Source organism: Strix uralensis, chromosome 1, assembly GCF_047716275.1.
Source record: "Strix uralensis isolate ZFMK-TIS-50842 chromosome 1, bStrUra1, whole genome shotgun sequence".
Taxonomy (NCBI): Eukaryota; Metazoa; Chordata; class Aves; order Strigiformes; family Strigidae; genus Strix; species Strix uralensis.
Window position 1 is genome coordinate 144,769,666 of NC_133972.1, and position 18,927 is coordinate 144,788,592.

Genomic DNA, 18,927 nt, shown 5'->3' on the forward strand with positions numbered 1-18,927 from the left:
TGCTTGCCAAGCCGCTTTCTATGACTTACCTGAAGTCATGGATAACTGGGGAGGTCCCATTGACTGAAGGGTAGCAAATGTAACACCGATCTACAAGAGTCAGAAAGGAGGATCCAGGAAACTATAGACCTGTCAGTCTGACCTCGGTACTAGGGAAGGTCATGGAGCAGGTCATCTCGAGTGCCATTAAAAGTCATATAATGGACAACCAGGGGATCAGGCCTAGTCAGCATGGGTTTATGAAAGGCAGGTCCTGCCTGACAAACCTGATCTCCTTCTGTGACAGGATGACCAGACTATTGGACAAGGGAAAGGCTGTGGATATTGTCTAGCTGGATCTTCGAAAAGCATTTGACACAGTTCCCCATAGAATTCTCATAGAAAAATTGGCTGCCCACGGCCTGGATGAGCAAACAGTCTGCTGGATCAAGCACTGGCTGGATGGACAGTCGCAGAGAGCAGTGGTCAATGGAGCTAAATCCAGCTGGCGGCTGGTCACAGTGAGTGGTGTTCTTCAAGGGTCAGTGTTGGGACCATTTCTGTTCAACATCTCTATTGATGATCTTGATAAGGACATAGAGTGCATTATCAGTAAATTCGCAGATGACACCAAGTTGAGCGGGAATGTCAATTTGCATGAAGATAGGGAGGCTCTACAGAGAGACTTGGATAGATTGGATTGGTGGGCCAACGTTAACGGCATGAGCTTCAACAAGGACAAGTGCCAGCTCCTGCACTTGGGCCACAACAACCCCATGCATCACTACAGGCTTGGGGAGGTGTGGCTGGAGAGCTGTGTGGAAGAGAAGGGTCTGGGGGTTCTAATTGACAAGCAGCTGAACATGAGCCAGCAGTGTGCCCACGTGGCCAAGAAAGCCAACAGCATCCTGGTTATTAGAAATAATGTGACCAGCAGAAGTAGGGTGATGATAGTCCCCCTGTACTCTGCACTGGTGAGGCCACACCTTGAGTATTGTGTCCAGTTTTGGGCACCTCAATACGAGAGGGATATCAAGGTGCTGGAGCGAGTGCAGAGGGCAACAAAGCTGGTGAAGGGCCTGGAGAATAAATCCTATGAGGAGCAATTGAAGGAGCTGGGATTGTTCAGTTTGAGGAGGAGAAGGCTAAGGGGAGACCTCACCACTCTCTACAGCTACCTGAAAGGACATTGTAGAGAGGTTGGTGCTGGTCTCTTCTCACAGGTGATTAGTGACAGAACAAGGGGGAACGGCTTTAAACTCCAACAGGGGAGGTTTAGACTGGACATTAGGAAAAAATGTTTCACAGAAAGAGTGGTCAGACAGTGGAATAGGCTGCCCAGGGAGGTGGTGGAGTCACCATCCCTGGATGTGTTTAAGGGTTGTTTAGATGAGATGCTGGGGGATGTGGTGTAGGGGAGAACTTTGTAGAGTAGGGCTGATGGTTGGACTCGATGATCCCAAGGGTCTTTTCCAACCTGAATGATTCTATGATTCTGTGAAAGTGTCTAAGTGACTTAATTCTTAATCATGTGTATACAACTTTGAATTTTGTCCAAGGGTTGCCTAAAATTCAGGTCAGAGAGTAAATTCAACAGTTTTCCCAAAATACATTTCATTGGGAAAATAGTTCTCAGGAGAGAGGATGAGGATAAAGAAGGGCTGTATCTGAAGATAGAAAAAAATACAGCCTAATCATATTGCAACTAAATTCTGCTTAGTGTCTGCAGAGGATACTTTAATGGAAAATGGAGGGCTGTATGTCAGCTATTTTATGTATATATGTCTTGCTTGAACAAAATGTACATCTTCAGATTAGATTTGCCAAAAATTTTCAGTTTTGCAGAAAATAAATCTCCATTTACAGTACTACATTCCTTGCTGTACTTTTAAAAACTTGACTCCATACTTCTCCCCCACCTCAGGAAAAAAATAATCAATCTTGTACTTATTAATTGAATGAACATATAGAATAAGTATTTTATTAACTTATGGTTACAAAATGACTATGAAAATTGATTGGTAATTAAAATATACAAATAGTAGGTTACGTTCAATCATTTGGCATTTTGGGACAAGTGGCTGGGGATTTTGGTGATTATTTTTTGTTTTTAACTATACCTATTTGCCTCATAACTGCATTATGTAAATGAATGTAAAATACTTTTCTGCAATTACTTTTCCTCTTCTGGCTCCCTCTTTTTTGCTGTAAAGGACCAAGAATATATTAGTTGAAGGAGTCACTGACAGAATTTGTCTTTTGATAGTAAGTATGTCAGCAAAAAGCAGGCTCTGGAGAATATTCTCTTTCTCTGCAGAGTATACAGCCTGAACTGCAAAACAGAACTGTCCTTCCACTTCTATTAGCATTCTCAGCCTTAACTAAAATAGAATCATCTCTAAAGTAAAGGTAGAATTCAGCCCACCAATTTAATTCATGTCTTTGGGGAATGTAGGTAACCATCCACTGAAAAGTGGCATGAAATCTCCACCTTTTTTTTCAATAGCTCATGAAAGTCATTGCCATCTGATTGATTTTCTAACAGGGAAAGTTTCCATCTCCCAATGGCAATAATCTAGTTACCCTCACTCACTCTCTTTTTTTAACATCACGTCAGTTTAGACTGATTCTCTTTTGCATTCAACAGGAACAATTTCTACCACTCTTTTTACATGACAAGAAAAATTATTTTACAAGTGACTGGAATACTAGTTTCAACCATTAGGTTGATATGTGCCTCCTAAAAAGAGTTTGATTGAAGTAATATTGCTTTTGTATTTAATATTTTTATCCAGCCCTGACAACAGAGAAACAATTGACAGTATAAATGGTGATAGCACTGTCAATAGAATTAAGATACATTATGCCTGGTTTGTCAACATTCGTGATTTACACATACATCTTTGTACCTGTGGAAAGAAAAAGAGATATTAGCTAAGGGTGACTTACATGCAAGACAGAAATTCTTGTTGCTGTGAAAATAACAAAAGCTATTTCTGTTCTGTTCTGCATTAACAAGCCTAAAGTCAGAATAACTCCACTGAAGTCAGTTACACTCACTAGTGCTTGGAGCTAAGTAAATTAAAAGAGGATATGATCATTAGTTTATAAAAATATTTTGTGGGCATAGAACACAGAGTGCAAGAAAGATTACACTGTAATAATATATTTTCAATATATAATATGATCAGATAAATAAAGACATAATAACATCCATGGGTTATTTCAAAGATGCAGAAGCATAATTTTACGTTTGCCTGATTGCACACATGCAACAGCTGATGTGCATAAGAAATTTGAATATGTGCAGCATCGTAACTGTGAAAATATGGTCTTTGGGGAATCCTTTATTCTTCAGGTATACACAATGTAAAGCAGGTGCAGTGTTAAGTGAAACAAAGCTAAAAGAGACAACTTGTACAAGATTGTCTTGATGATACTAGGTTGGAAAAAAGAACCATGACTTTTGCTTAATAGAAACACACTTTATTGATGAGTTCTCTTTGACTCAGTGTGAGCATTACAGTGTCTTTTACTGTCTTCTGTTTTAATAGCAGCATCATGCACAGTTCTGTTGTTAATATTGCAGAGATGGTATATGTTTGTGGGTAAGTAATCTGCCTGTTTACTGTGCCATTAGGAAACCGCTGACTCCACCAGTTCAAAGGCTCGTTTAAACCTCTCTCTGCTTCCGACTTGCTGAGTATTTGGTATTCAACACCGTGCAAGTGATTTCCTGCAGCCTCTGTAACACAGGTTGTTGGGTTGCTAAGGAATAACTCTCAGGAGGTTAAGAGCCCTGCAGTCACCTTGATCTCAGTGCCAGTGATTATCTGTGCTAATTTTCTGCTTCACGTTTTATACTGCAGCACTGACCAAAACTTATGTTGGTCCATTGGTATGCAGAAATGTGAACAACTGTGGCTGTAGATGGAAAGATGCACTGCCTTCTTTCACAGTATAACCTCTTCAACATATTACTACAAATGAAACAGCATCAGTCAACTTAAAGTAAAAAAAAAAAGGAATAAGAAAAAAAAAGCTGAGTGAGATCAGTTGGAAAAACGAGGGTTTTTTTCTCCTAGGTCATCTATTTTAGGGTTGTTTCATTGTCATTGGTTCATAGTCTTTTCAGTACACATGCAGGACAATTGCTTCACAGTAAAAGAACTAGGAACTGCCTTTATAAAATCCCAGACCTCTAAGGGTCTCGCACGATGTCTTGTGTCTCTGGGCTCTTAACTCAGCAATCACAGTGAGGGACAGTTAACCTCAGGAGCTACACCATGTTGCCTCTGTGTTGCCTGTGCTGCCACAGCTGCATCTAGAATTTCAGAGAGGGAAAAAGAGACCCAGATCATGGATGTAAAGGAGGATCCAGATCAACATTCCCCAAAACTTTAAACCCACTTTCCTTTACTTGTCTTATTCCATAAGGGTCAACACCTACAGATAAGTACTATACAGTACTATTCCTCTTCCATCATTTTAATAGATAGCATAGAAGGGTAAATGTCTTTCCTCCGTGACCAACACTTGAATTCCATCAGCTTTCTTCAAGGAGACTAAGTAATGGGAAAGGGAATAAGGAATTGAGCCCCTTGCTCTGTTGAGAGCTCATGGCAGCCCACCCACCTCTAGTACCTCTGGGTGCTATTCCTACCTCAAGGGCCAAGTAGCTGCTGCCACATCTTTTGCAGTGGTCCAAGGCAAGGAGTCCCTTTATGTGCAGAACTGGCTCTTTCCCACTCCATATGAATGGTACTTCCACACAGAAATGCCTTTTGCCAGTGCAGAGATCCAAAATGATCTGTGGGAAAAGCAGAGATTCCCTCTTCACCTCCTGCTGGAGTCCCCAGCACCCATGAGACATGGGATTTAATTAACAGGGATGCAACTGAATTGTGATTATTTCATTTACAATAAACTCAGACTAGAAATGTAAGCAAATCAACTGTTAACTTGTCAGTTGTACTAGCACTGTTAGACACCACAATATGTTTGCATCTCATATCCCAGCCACAGGGTCAATAACCTTTTGGAAGAGAGATGGATAAGAAGGACAAATTGGATAATGTTTGCTGCAGCTAAAGGCATGTATACGCCCATTTCAGAGACTGACTGTCATGCAACATACAGAACACCTGCAGTTACCTCTTATATTGGTAGCAATGGATGCTACTGAACTAAACCATATAAAAATGCAAAGCACCTTAATTTTAAGGTTAGAGGCAACATCTGTAGCAGAGCTGTTGATATACTTCAGCTGTAAAACACTATATGGAAACTGCTGGCATTTCTCTGGGTGAAAATTAAAGCATAATAACAGTATCAGATGCTTCTGAAGAAATTAATACAAATTTCTGAAGAAACTGATACAAATTTACAAGAATTAATAGATTACACTGCCATGTGATAACCAGACTCCAAAATGTGCTTCTATTTTTTCCTGCTCTGGTCCCACAGATAAGCATTACACCATGTGGGTTGAAACTGTCATTTGCAAAGCTGAGGGAACATGAACTGAGCTCAGTTTCAAGACAGAAGTTACCTGAACAGGCAACAGAGCAAAAGAATGAAATTCTTAAGGAATGACTGATATGCAAAACTGCTTCTCTCAAAAGAGAAGTATTATCCAGGATGTCACACTAAATTTAAAAAAAAAAAAAAAAAAAAAAAAAAAGATAAGCCACATTTTTCAACAATATAAAAATTTTCTGCATGAAGAATGCTGTGTCACAGAATCTCCTCAGCAGTACAGTGGCAGAGTGAGAACAGAAGGTAGGGAAGGAGAGAAACAATCATTTGCCACACCAGAAACCCTTTCCTGCATTTTCCTTACCCAAAACCTCCACTGCCTGCAACTAGCCTCATCTGAGGAACCTGTGAACCTTTCGCAATCACTCGACCCTCTCTCTAGCCTACAGACTTTTTCATTAGCATGCTCAGATCTCTGCCTGAGATCTCTCACCCTCCTGTGCACCATCAGTGCCACTATTCCTGGGGATAGTTTTGAGCCATCTCTGTCATAGCATTTGTCCATGAAAAGTTCCACACTCTGAAAGCCCAGTGAAGGGCCAGCAGTACTTATTGTGTCTTATCGGCCAGAGCTGAGTTGCCACAGAAAAATATAGCTGCCCTTCAGCATTACTTTAGCTGGTGCAAAGTGAAATATTCTTCATCAGCTTCATGGTCTTCAACCTTGAAAAACTGAATTTATCTGTTCATTATGCAAATTAAATTAATGTCACACCAGGTGAAAGGTTTCATGTGACAGGCCTTTTAAATTTAATCTTTTTTCTTCAAGTTGTCTGTTATCTTCTGCTTAAAAACACAAATTGAGTATTAAGTATGGGCTTACTGCAGCTATTAATCGTGCAGCTAAATAAAACCACTAGCAAACTGAGAACACTGTAAATAAAATAATAGCTTTGCTACCTGCTACCTCTTAGTTCCAAGTAGACTGGCTATAGAATGAAAGAAAAAATAAGAGCTGTCATATAGATAGGGAAAATTTTGCTAGTTTTGAGTTAAGATACAGAAACATGATCACTATACAAGGTCTAACTATTATTACTTAATATTATTTTGCATCCTCTGCCACACACAGCTTACCTGCTGCTGGGCTCTGGTCTTTCAGGGTTGTTTTATTTAGTAAGTGTTTCACATAAAATTCATATAGGGCTTTCTTTTCTCAAATAAATTACCATCAGGACTACAGTCAGCTTTCTCACCTGGTGAGTCTCATGATATTCACTGCTGGTCCAGTATTATGTGGGTAGACAGTACAACATATCACTGGCACTTGGGCACTTGCATCTGAGGCAGATGTGGCAGAGGTGGAAATTGTCCCCTGACAATCCTTTGATGGATGTTTTTGCCAGTTACTGACAGGGGAAATTCTAAGCCTTCAAAATCAAAACACTGGGATGAAATTATTACTGAGGTAATTTAAGACTGCCAACACTATTTTTTCCCCCTTTTAAGTGTTCAACCTCTGAAGCATAGTAAAGGGAAGAAAAGGGGAAAGAGGCATTATGTGATAAGGAAAAATAATCCCAAGGAACTCCAGAATTCTTGACTCATTTTGAGTCATTTGAGTCAACTGAAGACATTCTGCTCAATCTTCGAGATCAGAAATTATTCACAATCTGTCACAGTAGAGACGGACACAACAAACATCAGATTCTGTAAAATGACCAAAATGGCTGCAAAAGCACCTTTATTGTTCTAACAAGCCTTTTTATAACCTTCTTCAAAGTAGGTGTTCATACAGGATTGGTTTACTTTAGTAACTAACAGTTCACGATTGGGTGATAATTTCTCGCCTGAATCGTCAGGACAGTTCTTATCTTAGTTCTCTAATCTTGTTTCCATGGCACTTCTTGGGACTTTCTGGCCTCTCATGGATACACTTCAGTTAGACTAGAGGCAGACCCGCTGCCTCCCCCAACAATTCCCCCTTTTTGTATTTGTGCTAGAAATATTGTGAGAGCAGTCTTCTGCAGGGCCCTTTGCAGAAGACTGACAAGACAGGGCAACATTAAAAGCACGGTCACAATTATCAAGATCACTACCCCCACAGTTTTGACCAGAGATATCAACCATCCAGAAAGTCCCCAACCTTTAAACATCCTTGTTAACCAATCTAATTCATCATCTTCTGTTAAATGCTTGACACCATCCTTCAGTTGCTGTATGCTTTTGAAAATAGATTCTGAGTGGTCAGACAAATTCATGCAACACATTCCATCAAAATCTTCACATCCATGTCCTTGCGTTAAAAGCAAAAAGTCAATAGCAGCTCTATTCTGTAAAGTAGCATGTCTAACACTATCAACATCAGTTAAAAGGCCACTTAAAGCTAAAGAGGTAGCATTAGTTTGTTTGCTAAGCCAACACCCTAACTTTGTTAGTTTTTTCAATGCAGAGTTACCCAGACATTCTGTTCGGGTTGTGGGACTACCCATCCTTCACCCTGATGCAGGTTCTAGCACAGGCCGAACACACTGCGCAGGAACCCAGCGAGGGCCAGCATCTGTAGAGACACAAGCATAACCCCTGCCCCAGGTTAATAGCTCACATGGTCCACTCCACTGGCCAGTAATTAGATCTCTAACATGCACTTTGACACCCTTTTGCAAATCCTGTTTTGAAAAAAGATAAGAGAAAGGCTGAAAAAGAGGAGGTAGAGAAGAATTATCCCCATAATGGAGAAAGTTAAGAACATAAACTGCTTTATCTAAACATGCCTGTGGTGGTTTCCCAATCATTCCCCCTTTTTGTTTTTGAAGCTGCCGCTTTAACGTGCCATGCACATGCTCAACAATTGCTTGTCCTGTCGGGGAATGGGGAATTCCTGTAACATGAGTAACACCCCACAAATTAAAAAATGTTTGAACTTTCTGTGAAACATATGCTGGGCCATTGTCCATTTTAATTTGGCGTGGCACCCCAAGCATAGAAAAAGCATTTTGGAAATGTCAAATTACATCTTTTCCTGTTTCTCCATTATGTACTGTTGCTACTAAGGTATGAGAATACGTATCAATAGAAACATGAATATATTTCTGTCTGCCAAATTCATTTATATGAGTAACATCAGTTTGCTAAATCTGTAAAGCCTCCATACCTCTGGGATTAGTACCAAAATACACTGGTGTGTGAGTTCCTTGGCAATCAGGGCAGGCAGCTACAATGGAAACAGTTTCTTTAGGAGACAAGCTGAACTGCCGTCATAAAGCTCGGTATCTTTGGTGAAAAAATTGATGTGATAATACAGCTTGTTGCTTTATGTTAGGAACAGTACTCAGAGTCATAGCAGAAACAAGAGTATCCACTTTGGTATTACCTTCTGTATAAAATCCTGGTAAAGTGGTATGACTACGGATGTGCATGATAAAATAAGGTTCTGTCTGTAGTTGAATACTTTTCCAGAGTTCTAAAAGTACATCAAATAATAATTGATTGTCTGACATGGTCAAAACCACTTTGTCTAATCGAGAAACTAAGTTAGCTACATACACTGAGTCAGTTACAATATCTACAGGAGTGGAAAAAATAGAAAGAACAACAGCCATTGCATGCAGCTCTACTACTTGTGGAGAACCATTTTGATATATTACTTTGTTGTTCCAGTTGTTGTTTTCATACCATACTACTGCTGCTTTACCTGTTTTTCCTGAGTCATCTGTAAAAACAGTAAGGCTGTTCACTGGTTCTGGTTGGCTTAAATTTTTCTGACCAAATGGTACTTCTCGAGCAAATTTCAGAAGTGGGTGTGAAGGCAGGTGATATGATATCTGTCCCTGAAAGCCTGCCATGGCTGCTTGCAGCTCATAATTATTCGCCAAACAGCATTCAAAAATACCAATTTTGAACAGGTAAAACAATCGTAGCTGCGTCACGCCCTGTTAGTTCTGTACATCGTTTTCTGGCTTTTATGATTACATCAGCAATAAGCTCAAACAGTCCAGGAGCAGTTTTTCGTGGTCGGAATGACAGAAACATCTATTCCAGAATATGTAATGGGTCATCCCACTCAGGATTCTATTGCACTAAAGCACCAAATGGCACAGTTCTGTCAATTAGTACAAAGAGTTGTACCAATTGAGACAGATCTATTCGAGAAACAAATTTCTCGTGTATAGATCGTTCCACCATGTGAATTACATTTGATGCTTCCTCAGTTAATATTCTGGGTTCCGTTGGATCATTGGAATTTTTTAATAATTCCCATAAAGTTTGCAGTTGCGAATTGGTCAGTCCGAGATAGGGCCTAATCCAATTTAGGGATTCCATTAATTTCTGTACATCATTAAGGGTTTTAACTTCAAGGTTAAGTTTCACAGGTTGAGGCATTACCTGCTTACCTGTAACTGTCATTCCTAGATATTTCCAGGGTTCTACTTTCTGCACCTTTTCAGGGGCAATAACTAATTCATATTGTTGTAACGAATCTCTGGTTAAATTCTCCATGTCATTCAACTGCTCCTTGCTGTGTGATGCTAACAGGATGTCATCCATGTAATGGTAACAATAAATGGTAGGGAATTTTTCCCTTACAGGTGACAAAGCTTCTGCCACAAACCATTGACAAATTGTTGGTGAATTTTTCATGCCCTGCGGCAGAACTCTCCATTGATATCTTTTTGCGGGTTCTGCATGATTGACAGAAGGCACAGAGAATGCAAATTTTTCTCTGTCTTGAGAGGTTAATGGTATTGTAAAAAAACAGTCCTTAAGGTCCATGACAATGATTTCCCAATCTTGAGGGATCATGGTAGGTGAAGGCATGCCTGGTTGCAGAGCCCCCATCGTGGCCATGACAGCATTGACTTGCTGCAGGTCATGTAAAAATCACCATTTTCCTGATTTCTTTTTTATTACAAATACTGGAGTGTTCCATGGGCTCTGAGAGGGTTCAATGAGTCCAGCAGCTAGCTGTTCTGCCACCAATTCTTGCAGGGCTTTTAATTTCTCAATTAGTAGGGGCCACTGATCCACCCACACAGGGTTATTCGTTAACCAAGTTAAAACAAGCGTGGGCTGTCTAACACCCTGCAGCACAGTGGCCCCCATTAAAAATCCGTGGTAATTCTCACCCCCCATTGCGACAAGCAATCTCTCCCCCATAAATTGAGGGGAGTTGCCGTCACATATGGTTTGATGACTGCTTGTTGGCCCTCAGGATTGGTAATCAGAACTGCTGTGGCTGCCGTCCTTGCTTGCGCGGATCCTCCCAGCCCCACTACCCTCGCACCCGCATCCTCTGTTGGCCAGGTGGATGGCCACAGATAATCAGCAATAATAGTCACATCGGCGCCGGTGTCCAGGAGCCCCGCAAGCCTTACTGTGGTCGGCAATTGTCTGTGATTCAACAGTGTACACGTCATATGTGGTCGGGATGATGAAACAGTCTGAGACCAGCAAACTTGAGGGGGTCCCGTAGAGCCGAAGCCTCCATCACATCGCAGTCGCTGTTCTGCTTTTGAAACACAACTTGGAAAAAGAATAAGTTGAGCAATGCGAGTACCTTTTGGGATTGTTACTGGTGGGTAGGGAGTTGAAACCAGCACGCAAATTTGACCAGTAAAATCAGCATCAATAACTCCTACATGCACAATTAGTCCATTTAACGTGCTACTTGATCTTCCTAGTAGCAATGCACTCAGTCCTCGACCTATAGGACCCCTCACATCAAGAGGGACCTTAGCAATGTCTTTGGTGACTATAGTTACTGTGTCAGCGGTGGATACATCCAACCCTGCTGAGCCAGTTGTTGCGGCTGATAGCTGTTCGCAGAGGGGAGTTGGCCGGCTGTCAGGAGGGGATTTGTTGTCCTTGCGTGCCCTTTCGCGCTCTTTTTGTGGTTTCCCTGTAGTGGCTGCCCATTAACATGAAATTTGGAACGACATTGTTTTGCAAAGTGTCCCAGTTTTCCGCATTTGTTGCAATTAGTTCCCAGTGGGATGTTCACCGGTTGTTTACTCGGTGATGTTCTGTTTGGCCAAACTACTTTCATGTGCCCTTCTTTGCCGCACCCAAAGCATTTCTCTGAATTTCTCATATTCAGAGCAGTAGCTAGGGCGGCCCCTTGCGCTGCCATCTGAGCAGCCACCTTATGTTCCACTGTCTCAACCTTAGAACACACAGCCACCATGTCAGGAATAGAAGGATCTCCCGGTAAAGACTGTATTATCTTTTGACAGTCCTCATCAGCATTATCTTTTGCTAACTGTTTGCACAACATTTGCCTTAATGTCTCATCTTCTACCTGTTTTTCCAGTGTGGCAGATATTTTTTTTATAAACTGCAAAAAGGGCTCTCTGGGGCCTTGGCGGATAGCAATGTATCTTTGTTTTGGAGCTGACATTTCCATGGTTCGCTTTAATGCCGTAATTCCTATATGTTGTGCCTGTTCAAGAACAATCGGAGGCCATGTAGCTTGCACTTGAGGGTTACTAAATGGCCCCTCACCAAGCAAAGCATCCTCTCCGAGGCCTAGCCTCGGGTCATCCTGTGGCAGTCGTAAATTATTTTGCGCGGCTGCACATGCCATCTGCCTCCAAGTAGATTGAAACACTTGTAATTGTACAGGCTGAAACAGCCCTTGTGCGAGATGTGTAATGTCATATGGACACAGCAAATCTGTGCTGATTATTCAAATAAGTTGCATCACCTCAGGAGAATTGATTCCAAATTTCTGTGCTTTATTCTGCAAATCCTGCACCACTTTCCAGCTGATTGGATTGTGCTCATCGTGCTTGTTTGTGCCTGCAGCAGCTTTGTAAACAGGGAATGCAGCAGGAGCCTCTGCTGTTATATCTACAGGCTTTGGACATGCCGGTGTTGGAGAGTACGGGCTGAGGCATTCAACCAGATCCCAGTTGCCAGCTTCGGCAGCATACTACCTAACTCCCTCCCACAATCGATCAGGGGATCTTGGGACTACAGTTATTGTGGATGGAGGGAGAGTCCATGGCTGGGCTTTTTTCACTATGGGTTTATCTGTAATATGCAGAGTTCACATAGTGGCAGTTAAAGCTTCTTCTCCCTCACTTTCATTTTCGCTCTCACTTTCCGGCTCTGTGTTATTCGCCGGATTTGCCGTATTTTCCTCCTCGGGAGGGGCCCCTCATCACCCTGCAAAATACTTAATGGCGGAGGAGGAGGAGGTGGGCAAGGGCGTGATCTGCTTTTGCCCATGAGGGGTTTCCTGCCTGCTATCGCCGACGCTGAGGCATCAGCTTCATTTGCCCCTTGGTCACAATCTCTCCCCTTCCTGACATTTTCTGGTTTCTCATCTTTCTTTTGCTCATCATTCGCCTCACATTCTGCTTTCCATTCCTTCAGGGTCTCGCTTAATAGACACCATGTGGTTGCCAACTCACATGCCTCTTTTTGTCCTTTAGAGACCTCATCCTATAGTTTCAATCCTACTGCTTGCCATGCACTCACACTGAATGCAGTAACTGTTGTGGCTTCAAAGCCTTGCATCTTACTCCATATCAAAATCTTTTTCAGGCTTTGTTCTGTGGTTTTAACCCCTTTTCTTTTTAATAGGGCTTTCCAGGTAGACAAAATCGTCTCCTCTTCTTTTGTTAATTGCTGCCCCATAATTACAGTCTCGTTCCCGGTGGCTCACCTTTTTAGGTGTCGAAGTTCAGGTCCGGCCCAAGCAGATTCCCTCTGCTCTCAGCTTCACTGGGCTCCGTCTCTGCAGCTCTTCCCACCGCCGTTATACTTCTCCGCAGCTCTCCCCGCCGCAGAATACGTTGCCTTTAAATGATCACTTCACCCAATCACATCGGGGTTACCATGTGTCGCAGTAGAGACGGACACAACAAACATCAGATTGTGTAAAATGACCAAAATGGCAGCAAAAGCACCTTTGTTGTTCTAACAAGCCTTTTTATAACCTTCTTCAAAGTAGGTGTTCATACAGGATTGGTTTACTTTAGTAACTAACAGTTCACGATTGGGTGATAGTTTCTCGCCTGAATCGTCAGGACAGTTCTTCTTATCTTAGTTCTCTAATCTTGTTTCCATGGCACTTCTCGGGACTTTCTGGCCTCTCATGGATACACTGGAATCTCATCAAGGTCGAATTCTTCTTCAGTTAGACTAGAGGCAGACCCGCTGCCTCCCCCAACAACAATCCATACCACATGAAGACAAATTTCATTAATATGTAGCTACCGTAATTTTTCTCCCATTATTTTCAGTGAATGTTTTCTTCTATGCTTTGTCCTTTCTTACTCTCTTCTTTCTACCTTTCTGCTTTCTTATTTAAAGCTTCTCCTGTTTTGTGATACTTTCTTTATGCTTTTCATTCTTTACTATTCATAATTGTCCTTCTCAGGCAAGTGAAAAACCTGGAGTTTGTGTTACTAGTCTTTCATCAAGCAGAGTACAAATCCCTTGTGACTTTTTCATGCAGATCATTTATAAGCTCTTTGGTTCTATTTTTTTGGATGTGTGAGATAGATAGACTTCATTGTTATTTCTTCACCATAAAGGTAGAAAGTTGCTAATGGAATACAAAACTAGGAACATCAATCTAGGATTCACTTTGCAATTGACAGCTCAAAAATAGTTTTCCCCTGGACATTTGCAATTCCCTATCTATATTTGTTTCCCTTGATGGTGCCTGTCTTTTCACAGATTGGTATGTATATTCTTTTCTGAACCTGAGAGGAAAGGCATCTCTGTAACACTATTGCTTGCATCATTCATTTTCCTAACTTTTTTCCTTTTCTCTTTATAATGAAAAAAGATCTGGCAAACTCAAGGACCAGCAGTCCAACTCTTTTCATGTTTCTCATAAATCAGATTAATTGTCTTATCTCCATTCACCTGCTTTCTCATTTACCAATCTTTCATGTATTTAACAGTTTTCCTAGTCCACTGATTATGCTGTGTTAACCCAGCAAAGAAGAGGGTTTCAGTATTAGAGTGCTCACTTCATTTGATCAGAGAATTACACTATAATGATCCTCTAATTACAGATCTGTCATGCTGTGTTAAATCCTTTCTATATGTGCTGTCAACTGTTTACACTGATCTGCATGCCCCAGACTTCACATTTCCAAATATACTACAGTGATAGCTGACAACAGCATTGACAAACATAATGTACAGTGTATGGTTGTGGAAAAGAAGTAGAAGGACTTTGAAGAATGGCTTGGAATGTGAGAATAAGACAATATTACCACAAATGTTTTAATCAATGTCTATTTTTCTATAAACCAGTTCATTCTTGTTTTTCTGTTTTTCCACAGTGGTTATGTCTTTGATTATGATTACTACAGAGATGACTTCTACAATCGGTATGTGTGGTTATATTTTTGTACATCCTACACCATTTTTACTGTTTGTTTATAATGTAATCACATCGTTTGGTTAGACACGTTTGTTTTGATTTTGCGTATTATTCATTTCATTATTTCTATTGTGTATCAGAAGACTATTTGAATATATCACAAGCAGAGAAGATTACCACCACCAAATGTATGCTCATTAAACAATTCTTTTGGTCTTATTCTTCTCTAAGAGCTTTTGGGGCATTTTCTGTGCTGAACAGTTTAATGGTAGTTTAATTGCTCAGTGTTTCTTCCTACAGAGTTCCTCCAGGATTACTTTCACTGGAACGTATAGCAGCTGTAAAATTCTTCAGTATGACACTCATGTCTTTGTCTTTCAACCATGTGTATGAAAAGATATAGAATGTCTCCTAAAAAATTTGTCTTCGAAGAATGTTTAGAAGTCTAGAAGGACCTTGAGGGAAGCAAAACTACAAGTTGAACAGGGTGTGTGTTTCTATAAGAGGAAAAGAAGTGAGCAATTGGAGACTTGTGCCTTGAGTACATACGTACAGCCTAGCTCAGCACAGTGGAAATTTATTCATTCAGTTGTATCAGAATCACCGCAACACAAGGTTAACATGGATGATGACCACAGATAACCAACTCCTGATCCAGCAGTGTTGGTCTCTGCATTACAGCAGCCTCATTTAGCATAGGCCAAGTGAATCAAAGGGGAACAAAGCATTGCTCCACCATCCTCTTCTAATCTGAGATTTCTTTTATATGAAGCAATGGACAATAACAGGGAAGTAGTTTATGCCCTGAAGTTAAGTTATCATGTGTTATATACCGTTCTGTTTAGGAACACTGTAGGAAAAATATACAATGTTTTCTGGTGGGTTTTTTTTCCTGAGTTTGATTCAATTTTAGCCACTAGTTTTGTGACAGTGAAATGTGTCCATAAATCGATTCAATAGTATAATTTTCTAATTTAGAAATTTTTCAGGATTAAGACAGAACTCATGGTAGAAAACCCAAATATGAGGTTGGTCTCACAAGGCTGGACATGCTGATCTGTTGACAATGAAAACCTTAGGAAGTTAAGGGTGTCTGTTAGATCCAAGTTAATTGAAGTGAAAGATGAAAAACTCTATATGGTAGGCATGGAAAAGAAAATCCCACGGAGAGTTCAATGTACTATCAACATGACTGTGGAAATATAAATTAAGAAATATAGTCATGGTTTTTTTTAATTTCTGAGCTTCTGAACTTTCTGAATTTCTGTGTTTTATCCCAAACCATAGGTTTTCTAATATTCATTAATTTTTCAACCTCCCTGAAGCGAGTATACACCTATCTTATCTTGACTAAAGCAGTCATGGGGTCAGAAAAGGGTGGCAAGCATCACAGAATCACAGAATCATCTAGGTTGGAAAAGACCTTGAAGATCACCTAGTCCAACCATTAACCTAACATTGACAGTTCCCAACTACACCGTATCCCTAAGCATTATGTCAACCCGACTCTTAAACACCTCCAGGGATGGGGACTCCACCACCTCCCTGGGCATCCCATTCCAATGCCTAACAACCCGTTCTGTAAAGAAATGCTTCCTAATATCCAGTCTAAACCTTCCCTGGTGAAACTTGAGGCCATTCCCTCTTGTCCTATCGCTTTTTACTTGATTAAAGAGACTCATCCCCAGCTCTCTGCAGCCTCCTTTCAGGTAGTTGTAGAGGGCGATGAGGTCTCCCCTCAGCCTCCTCTTCTCCAGACTAAACAACCCCAGTTCCCTCAGCCGCTCCTCATACGACATGTGCTCCAGACCCTTCACCAGCTTCGTTGCCCTTCTCTGGACACGCTCGAGTAATTCAATGTCCTTTTTGTAGTGAGGGGCCCAAAACTGAACACAGTAATCGAGGTGTGGCCTCACCAGTGCCGAGTACAGGGGTAAGATCACTTCCCTGTCCCTGCTGGCCACGCTATTTCTGATACAAGCCAGGATGCCATTGGCCTTCTTGGCCACCTGGGCACACTGCTGGCTCATGTTCAGCCGGCTGTCAATCAACACCCCCAGGTCCCTCTCTGACTGGCAGCTCTCCAGCCACTCCTCCCCAAGCCTGTAGCGCTGCTGGGGGTTGTTGTGGCCGAAATGCAGCACCCAGCATTTGGCCTTATTGAAACTCCTACAGTTGGCCTTAGCCCATCGCTCCAGCCTGTCCAGATCTCTCTGCAGAGCCTCCCTACCCTCGAGCAGATCAACACTCCCATCCAACTTGGTGTCATTTGAAAACTTACTGAGGATCCCCTCGTATGGTTAACGCTGTAAAATAAAATCTGTATGAAGACAGATTGACAATATCAGGAATGCATAATTTAGAAAGGTGGGTGAAAGAAAAGGCATTGTTATATACACATTAGTGATTATTGGGATAAATAATTGCTTTAGAACTGAGCATTTCTGTTTATCATTTCTCATATTACAAGCATAAGGAAAAGAGGCAGGGTACTTCAAAACTGATAAAAGGAAGCATTTTTTAAAAGAAAGCGTATTACTGAAATATGTAGAACTTGATGCAACAAAATACCAAGCCCTAAAGCTTTTCATAATTTCAGAAATATAAGTAAGAATAGTAATATTAAATAACAGTCCTTTTATATATTTCAAAAAAGGAAGCATAGTTTTGCATTTCACTAAATTATCTAAACACGAGCTATTGGAAGCTAGAAAAAAATTACCTGTGGAGGAATAATTGCATAATGATCTTTTGCATGATAGCTTACAGTTCTTCTGAAACATTTTTTTCCAATAATGTCAAACAGGAGATTGTGACCAACCTGCAGATCATCCAATATGATAAATGGGGAGTGACAACAAACAATAATATTTCTGTTAGAAGTCCCAAAAATGTTTTAGTGTTCATCTTCATACACAATTATTTAGTTATGCTCACAATGGCTAAAAACTGCTTATTTGGTAAGAATATTCAAGGCGATGGAGTTCAAGTTCAGTGGAGGTGACAGGATCTCTGTGACACATTTTGTAGGCAGCTATGGAAAAGGAAGGAGCTGGTTATATTTCTGTAGGATTACAGTACAGAGAACAGTAAGGATCCTGGGATTTAAACATTAGGTGTTTACTTGCCAGAAAACAGGCTAGAAGACTTAAATTTGATTCTGCTTCCTGGTCAGCAAGCTGTTAAACACTGTGGTGAGTGAACTGCTGTTTCCTGTATATTTTCAAACGTGTATCTATCTGCCCAGCTGGGCGACAGTAGTCAGAACTGTGAAAATTAAACATGCAGTTATAAATTTTCATAATTACTGGTTGCATCATTTGAAAGAAACTTGGAAATACTTAGTGAGAATGTTGCTTGTCCCTCTGCTTCAGTTTCTGAACTGGAAATCTTCATTTTCTGAGCTTTCTTCTCCTGAGTTGTTGTATTCAGAGCCTATATATTTTATGTTCTAAACATATCTGTAGCTTTGATTACCTTTTCTACTGCCTTTATTTTCTTCTACATAGGTTAGTTAACTGCTGTTGATAACTGTGTTTTTAGGATTTGGGTATTCTCTCTGGGAACGTTAGTTCATTTCGGTTGTAGACTATCTTACTGACAGTAATGGTAATTCTCTGACTACCTACTTGCTACAGTGGTTTTGGTTTGAGCAAAACATTTTTTAGTAAGCATGCTTGGGTATTTTAGTGATTCTACATCAATTCATTCTTCAATAAAGAGAGCATATGCTGGGACCTCTTTTCTATGCATTCAGAAGGACATACAGATCCCTCACTATAAAGACTCTTTTGCTATTTTACAAACTCCAGGATATATCTCTATGGTGATGGTTGGCTTTAGAAAAGTTAATTTCTTTTTCTATCTTTAAGGATAGCAGATAGACAACTAGAATTTAAGCCATGCATGTAATAAAGGAACTGAAATGTCAGCACAACAAAATGTACTGCTGTTAGTTGTGTGCAGTGAAATGATGTGGACCTGTGGAAAGCAGGTTATGGATTTTCCATACTGCAGATAAGAGTCCCATAACATATCCCGCATTTAAATTACACAAAAAATCTGAACTGTGAACTGCTCTGTGACTGAAATCTGAACACGGCACTTAATGTGCATAGATCCTT

General features: G+C 40.7%; 1 protein-coding gene across 8 annotated transcripts in view; it reads left to right on the plus strand.

The window, feature by feature from the left end:
- The window catches only part of RALYL (RALY RNA binding protein like), a 407,787-nt gene that overhangs the window by 354,010 nt on the left and 34,850 nt on the right, over window positions 1-18,927 (plus strand). For all 8 annotated transcript variants that reach the window (XM_074883722.1, XM_074883741.1, XM_074883750.1 and 5 more), the window contains one exon: window positions 14,763-14,810. In XM_074883722.1, coding sequence (XP_074739823.1) covers window positions 14,763-14,810 — 48 coding nt within the window. The remainder of the gene's footprint in view (window positions 1-14,762; window positions 14,811-18,927) is intronic.